We start from the raw sequence: 8181 nt of genomic DNA on the forward strand, positions 1-8181 counted from the left end.
CGTCTACAGCACGTATACTCTATACACACACACACACACACACACACACTATATTGCCAAAAGTATTCGCTCACCTGCCTTGACTTGCATATAAATTGAGTGACATCCCATTCTTAATCCATAGGGTTTAATATGACGTCGGTCCACCCTTTCCAGCTATAACAGCTTCAACTCTTCTGGATTGGCTTTCCACAAGGTTAAGGAGTGTGTTTATGGGGATTTTTTACCATTCTTCCAAAAGCGATTTGTGAGGTGGCTCCCAGTCTCCACTCTAATTCATCCCAAAGGTGTTCTTTCGGGTTGAGGTCAGGACTCTGTGCAGGCCAGTCAAGTTCATCCACACCAAACTCTCTCATCCATGCCTTTATGAACCTTGCTTTGTGCACTGGTGCACAGTCATGTTGAACAGGAAGGGGCAGTCCCCAAAATGTTCCCACAAAAGTTGGGAGCATGGAATTGTCCAACATCTCTTGGTATGCTGAAGCATTCAGAGTTCCTTTCACTGGAACTAAGGGGCCAAGCCCAGCTCGTGAAAAACAACCCCACACCATAATCCACCCTCCACCAAACTTTACACGTGGCACAATGCAGTCAGACAAGTACCGTTCTCCTGGCAACCGCCAAACCCAATCTCGTCCATCAGATTGCCAGATGGAGAAGCGTGATTCGTCACTCCAGAGAACGCGTCTCCACTGCTCTGGAGTCCAGTGGCGGCGTGCTTTACATTACTGCATCTGACGCTTTGCATTGCACTTGCTAATGTATGGCTTGGATATCTTTGACTGGCTAACATTGTATTTCCTGTCTCAATTAAGTGCTATGTACTTGAATGATGTACGGGCTAATATAAAAAATAAGTTAAACAGGAAAAAAAAAAATACTTGTATCTTGCAAATCACTCAAATGCAAAGTCTTTTAAAAAAACCTAGAAATAATAATAATATTAATAATAATAATAATTACACAAAAACATATATGCATGCATGCATGAAAATTCACTTTTGAAATACATTTTTGTGTTAAGCAAAGTGTCCTGCACATTGACCTAATTTCAAATACAAAACATGGACAAACAGGAACGTAAAACAATAAACACTACCTACAACACACGTGGGTGTAGAGGAGAAAACACTGCCCTGCAATATAGACGATAAGAATCCAATCCAATCATAAACAATTCAAATAAATGTGGCAATATACATGGGGAATTTGTACTTTACAATAAGGAAACATTGCAAAAAGCAAGAGCAGTTGTTGGACATTGATTATGATGATATTAGGAAACACCTGGATGTCTCAGAGACAGTCAGTTAAATCCCCATCCAGTGCAAGAATAACTAATTTCAAATGGGAAAGCTGTTCAGAGCCCTGGGAGCAACTGTGTACTGGATAACTAGAATAAAATAAAGAAACAGATGGACTATCTACAGTATTGGAAAAAATACACTATACAATGAATCACTACGAGGACAATTTCACCAACAGTAGAGGGCAGCAACGCGCCGTTGCAGCGTATAGTCTGCCGAAACCAACGAAGAAGAAGCAGCCTGATCATGCGAACATTTTCAGAATGGTAACCGGCGTTATGTTGTAAATGTTATAGTTACTCGGCGTAGTTTGCGATGCCATTGCAACCGAAGCGGGTGGAAATGTGTACTTGTCTCCCCTGTGTCTAAGTCAAGCTTCGAAATGAACGCTAATCTGTGAGAGCAGCTAACTACGGCAAAGCTAGCTTTAAATTGTAGCTAGCATCGGTGTTAGCATGTAGCTCGTTGATAACCTCTCAACAGTTTGTCATTTAGCGTTAGCTACGTATTAACTCGGGTCTACCCGGTAGCAGTTTTGGCAGCGACGGGGTGGAGGTTATAATATGTTGACATTGAAACAAGTTTGGTCAGAATGTGCGGCATGTTTTAAATGTGTTGATGTGTTTACTGTCAGGGTACCCAAGTGAAAGATGTCATCATTAAGCCTGAAGCTCCCAGCACACTGCTGCTGGACAAACACGCAGACTACATTGCTGCCTACGGCTCCAAAAAGGATGATTATGTGAGTAAATTATTTATTTACCTATATAAACAGGCCCAAACATATCGGCTTATGTATGTTGTTGTTGACGCTGGACACATATTTGCTTTTTAATGCTTAAACAAGAGGGGAATAAATCCCCAGGGGCAGCGCAGCAAACACGTCCCGCACTCCCGTTCCTTCACGCCCTTTTTGTTGTTTTCTAGGAGTACACACTGTCAGAATACCTGAGGATGAGCGGCATCTACTGGGGGCTGACGGTGATGGACCTGATGGGGCAGCTCCCCCGGATGAACCAGCAGGAGATCATAGACTTCATCAAAGACTGTCAGCACGAGTGTGGAGGCATCAGCGCCAGCATCGGACACGACCCCCACCTGCTCTACACCCTCAGCGCCGTCCAGGTGACTCACACAGATTTTACTTTAACGTTGATGCTGAGGGAGGTTGGAATTTTTGATTTTACTCCCAGATGACACACAGAACTATATGAAATTAAATGTGGTGCTCATCGATTTGCATTATTTTCCTTTGGAATTTCTTTTACTGTAATTTTCTAACAATTTAGTGGTTAACAATGTTACTAATTATCAGTGGATTTTAAGATTTTTTTTAAAACTCCAAGCAAAACATGTTGGTTTGTCTTGTTAGCCTCAGGTTTGTAAATTGGCTGGATTTCTCTGCAAACCGTTTTGGCTTTTCTGGTTTTTGACTTTTCATTTTTGGTTTAAAAACAATCTCTCTCTCTTTTTTTTTTAATTCTTCCCAGATCCTGTGCTTATATGACAATGTGGATGTGCTTGATGTAGACAAAGTGGTGGAGTACATCAAAGGGCTGCAGCAAGAAGATGGCTCGTTTGCAGGGGATAAGTGGGGTGAGCGCTTCTCAAATGAAAAAAAATGAGTGAATGAAAAGCACACAAGAACTTTAGTGCAGGGGATTAAATTATAGGCAATATTTATATATATATATTTATAAATATAATCAGTCCCATAAATGTCAGGCAGGCTCTTTATTGTGTTAAATCTGCAGTGCTTTGTTTTTGCAGGAGAAATAGATACAAGATTTTCCTTCTGTGCTGTTGCTACACTTGCATTACTGGTGCGTATATCATCTACAGTTTTTCCCTTAAGATTTTTTGTCTTTACTCAACACTTTATAATCTGAACATGAATCTCGGTCCTCTCTTTCTTTCAAGGGCAAGATGGACTCGATAAATGTTGACAAAGCTGTGGAGTTTGTCTTGTCTTGTATGAACTTTGACGGAGGTTTTGGCTGCAGACCAGGCTCAGAGTCTCACGCTGGTCAGGTGAGTCCACCAACCATGTACAGCAAGGCGGTCGCTTTTCATACAAAACCAGCAACTCCTGAAGAAATTGGGTTATTTATCAGACGGATTAATTATGATTCATAGATCACAAATGTGAGGCTTTAGGCTGTTTTTACGGGAGGGAGTCCGACTCAAAACTGAGCGACTGTCCTTCGCTGACACTAACAGGATAAAATGTTCTCACCCTGGAAGGTGACTGATATTACAGTCACGGCCCTATTGAGCAGTGACGTGTTAAAGTCCTTCTCAAATAAAAATGTATGCTCCTTTTTCCCTCCTGTCTGTCAGATTTACTGCTGCTCTGGCTTCTTGTCGCTCACCGGTCAGCTGCACCAGGTGAACGCTGACCTGCTGGGTTGGTGGCTCTGTGAGAGGCAGCTGCCGTCCGGCGGCCTCAATGGACGACCGGAGAAGGTTTGTGCTCTCAAGAGGCTCTAATTGGACGTTAAATGCCTCCATGTCATTGTTAAAATGATATCATATCTGGACAGAAGGAGTTCTGCTGCTCTGCTCATTCTTATTCCTTCACTATCAGGAATTAATTTTGAAATTTGTGACTTCCACAAATTAGGGAGGAGTTCAAACTCCAACATATCTATTCTACTTTAGTTTTATAGACTTATAAACTAGTGAAAGGTGTTGACTACTAATAGTTGCAGTACTGACCGAGCTCTGGTTTTCTTTGTCTTCCAGCTTCCAGATGTGTGCTACTCGTGGTGGGTTTTGGCATCGCTGAAAATTATTGGTAGGATCCACTGGATTGACAAAGCCAAGCTGCGATCGTTTATTCTAGCCTGTCAAGACGAGGAGACCGGAGGTTTTGCCGACAGACCGGGAGACATGGTGAGCTGTCAAACAGGACTAACTCCTGCATGCTGCATGCTGAATAAGGGAAATGTATTAGACCTGTCTTTTCCAAAAGTTCTGTCTCCTCTTTCATCTCATGTAAACCTGTCTGGACCTCCATAATCCCAGCCTTTGTCTCTCTGTATACATTTCCAGCCAGTTAAAATGCACGAGAATAAAGTTCTCTTGCAGTAGATACACTGGGGACTTCTTAAGTACTGGGAGGTTTTAGATGAGATTAGACTGGATTACATTCAACTTCATTGTCATTGCATTACTGAGACAACAATGTGCAGTTCAGCATCTAACCAGTAATGCCAAAAGCAGTCAAGATGAGAGTAAAACCCAGAACAGTATGTCAAATAAACAGTGAATGCACTTGATAAAGTACGAGCAGCATTAACGGTGTGTAATGAATACACTTGGATGTATATACAGTAAGTAGAAATCAGGAAGTGGAATTACAATAATTAAAATAATTGCAAGTAATATTAATAGTAGGCTGTTATTAGCAGAAAACCCAAGCAAGAGTAGATCACATTGCCTGAATGTTTTCCTCTTTAGCTGCTCCAAATTATGCAAATACATGTTTTTTAAACTTACCAGTGTTAGTGCAAGGTGTACATGCTGGCTACTTAGCATGCTAAGGAGTGAGAGAACACCACCCACCTCTTGACATTGTCGTGCATATCCTCCTATTTATACCTCGCTAATGGCTGTGCCAAGATATTCTGATGCAGTGTGTCGTTACAAGCCCAGATAATAGTGGAGGACGACATGCAACTCCTTTTTGATCGTGTATCTTTCTGATGCTCATTAAGTCCTCCCTCCCTCTCTGCAGGTGGATCCCTTCCACACTCTGTTCGGAGTCGCGGGTCTCTCCCTTCTCGGAGACGAACAGATCAAGACAGTGAATCCTGTTCTGTGCATGCCCGAGGATGTCCTTGAGAGGATCAACCTGCAGCCGGACCTCCTCAGCTAGCTCTCTTGTCCGCCATCACATACACACTCACACCCAGCTGCCCCACCGAACACCCCAAACACCATGGCTGGATGTCAGGAGCAGAGAGAGGACTGCCGCACATCTTAGTGTTACTACTACCGAAATATTTTAGACGCAGGGTTTGGTCTCCACTCACGAAGGACTAAAAGAGACGCACAGTTCTGAATTTGTCTTTAAACCCTCAAACACTCTTTATTTTATTAAGACACGTTAGGCGGTTTTACTGCGAGAGGTTCAGAAAAGAAATGTATTGAAGTGTGACCATCGTTGCTAAACCCAGAAGTCAAGACGCGGCGCTCCTTGGCTGTTTGACTTGCTCATCATGTCAGGTTGTCTGAGGGAAAACGTTTGACTGTGAGCAAACTGTGGAAGTCAGTTTTGCTCTCATAACCTTATCGAGAAGTTTTAACTTTACTTATTATTGGCCAGAGGCGCCGACTGGCTCTGCTTTTTCATGTGCGTGAATGAGAAAGGAGTATCCCATTTGCCTTGAAAGATTTGTGCATTTAAAACAGATTGTGAACTGAAACATGTGGAACAGACGAGCATTAAGCAAGTTCGCTCCGATTTCAATTTGTTTTGAGCCGAAGACACCAGACTGGTTTATAGACAGCACATCTTTGCTTTTCCTGTTTTGTTGGAGGGTTTTGCCTCTTTCACGCACCTACTGTTTCAATACGTTAACTTAGCAATCGTACTACATGGTGCTACCTGGGTCACAACTGGAGATGCAACACATGGTATGTTTTAAACAAAGATAGTTTTACTTAAATTAATGATTTTGTCAGGAATTCGGGGGAGAAGGAGAGAGAGGCAGTGTTTTGTTTGACACCCAGAGGTAAAGCACAGAGCAGCATTGTCTGTGTTTAATGTCTTAACCACAGACTCAGCTGCTTTAATCCATGTTTCTCTGCTGTGCTTTGATATGCAAAGGGTTTACATTTGCCCCCCAAGCTGTGTGTAAATTCATTAAATATTTGCAGTCTTACGCTTTGATTCTTAGGCGTCTTTTTACGTGTACTTATTTGGTTATACATTTGTTTTGCTTTCTTTCAGGAATAACTGATCTTTATATTGATTCACTCTTGTCTTACTGAATGCACATTTTATCTGTTCTTAGATAACTGTTCAGTGTTGACATTATTATGGAAGGTAAATAAATCACATGTTGGGTCTATTAGTTCTCGGGTTGTCCTCAATTTAAGTGAAGAATAACTGATAAATGCATTCATTGACATTGCTGTGTAAAGTCCTAACTCAAACAGAAGCCTATATTGTGACCATAGGGTATACAACGCAGTAATCAAGGAATTGTTCTGCTTAAAGATGATTAAAATCTTAAAAACAACTCCCTGTCCTTGTTCAATTACTGGGTCTCACCTTTGTGTTGTGGGGCCAGCTCTAATCCAAAAAGCGTCTTACTGTCGCACAACTTAATGTGTGTATATTAATGTAACTTATTTATTATCTTGGTTGGCAATAAATTTATTTCCCTCTCAAATAAGTCAGTTTGTTCGTAGGAACATTTTAAGAAGCAGATGCCCATGCCTCAATATGTTAGTGAACTTATTTAGTAAAGAAAAATAAAGGAATCAGAAATACAATCAGGTTATCGAGTCTAATTAAGTTTTCAGTTAAGATTTCATTCTTAACTATTTTCCTATAAAACGTGTCTAAAACGACTATAAAGAGTCAAACGGCCACCTGCTGGCAACAGGAGGAACTGTCGTCTCACTGCTACTAAGTAAATTAATCGGTTACTGATGTTATTTATCATTATCATACCATTTAAGACCAGTGTCTGGTATATTTAATATGTTTCTACGCTGCAAAATAGCCAAGTGCATAGAATGCGTGAAAACAACAGTACGCATGCTCCAAACTGATTGGCCTTTGCTCAGCTGTAATTTGATTGGCTGTTGGCTAAGTACTGTTGTTGAGGCTCGTCGCTGCCAGGCGGAGCCGTTAGTTTGGAAATGTGGACATCGTAAACGAACGATGTGTTATTTATATAAACATTTAAAAGTCTATCTTTTGAAGAAAAACTTGATATGAAACATCCCAGTGACATTGTTATAAACCAATCCTCCGTTAAAAGAAAAAAAGTATGTCGTTCAATACGGAAGAAGTAGCTAACGTTAGCGGCTAGCGGTTAGCTAGCAGAGAAGACGCGTTTTTATGGCTTCCTGCGTGGATGTTACCGGGTCAAGAACAGGCTTTCAGGACGTCGTGGAGAAATCTTTCTGAGAGGAAAATAAAAAAATGAGAGCAGCAGGACAACACGATGAAATGAATTAATTCAAACATAGCTTACCCAAGCGGACGGGGCATTAAACGGGGGATTGAGCCGTTTAACAGCATGAAGAGGTAGGTGCTCAACCACCGGTGTTAAACTGGAAATGTCATATCGTGTAGCTTTCTGCTTGAGATCAATGTTGTGGAGTGGAAACTTGAATATTCATTGGAATTTAAAATAGACTTTTACGTGATGCCTTTGTGTTTTCCCATGGAGGGATTCTTTCTAAAATCTAAATTCTGCTCTGATGCCACTAGATGGCAGCCTTGTCATTCAAAATGCTTTTATGCATGCAAACTATGTTATTTCCTCACAATCCTTGTGAAAAACTTTCGGGTCGTTTTTTGATGGTTGCATTCTCTGAAATAAATACCGCTTATAAAAAGCCAATTCATTGAGATATTTATAGTACAGATCTATGGCAAGGGACACTGAGTAGCTTGTTTAACCTACACCTAGGTCACTTGAAACGCTTTGAAATATGACAGTTTCATAGCAGGGGCATATTGTCATAATGAAGCGTGAAGATTGATGCACGCCTGAGACATTAAGAAGGCAGGTAATTCTCTCCCACATGTTTTTTTTTTTCCAGTTATTATCCTCTTCTTCAGTGTACAGCCTGATAAGAAAATTACCTGGAGTCATTTCCAACAATGGCTTTCATATAATAAATAATG

General features: G+C 41.1%; 1 protein-coding gene across 1 annotated transcript; it reads left to right on the forward strand.

The window, feature by feature from the left end:
- The first annotated feature begins 1515 nt into the window (after positions 1-1515).
- Positions 1516-5391, forward strand: rabggtb (Rab geranylgeranyltransferase subunit beta). Its single transcript, XM_084007731.1, has 9 exons — positions 1516-1573; positions 1942-2049; positions 2235-2432; positions 2798-2903; positions 3078-3130; positions 3228-3338; positions 3648-3773; positions 4053-4202; positions 5047-5391. Exons 1-9 carry the CDS (start codon positions 1571-1573, stop codon positions 5185-5187), a joined length of 996 nt encoding a protein of 331 aa, XP_083863857.1. The 5' UTR covers positions 1516-1570; the 3' UTR covers positions 5188-5391.
- The last annotated feature ends 2790 nt before the right edge of the window (positions 5392-8181 follow it).

This window comes from Eutrigla gurnardus (genome assembly GCF_963514095.1).
Source record: "Eutrigla gurnardus genome assembly, chromosome: 4".
Taxonomy (NCBI): domain Eukaryota; kingdom Metazoa; phylum Chordata; class Actinopteri; order Perciformes; family Triglidae; genus Eutrigla; species Eutrigla gurnardus.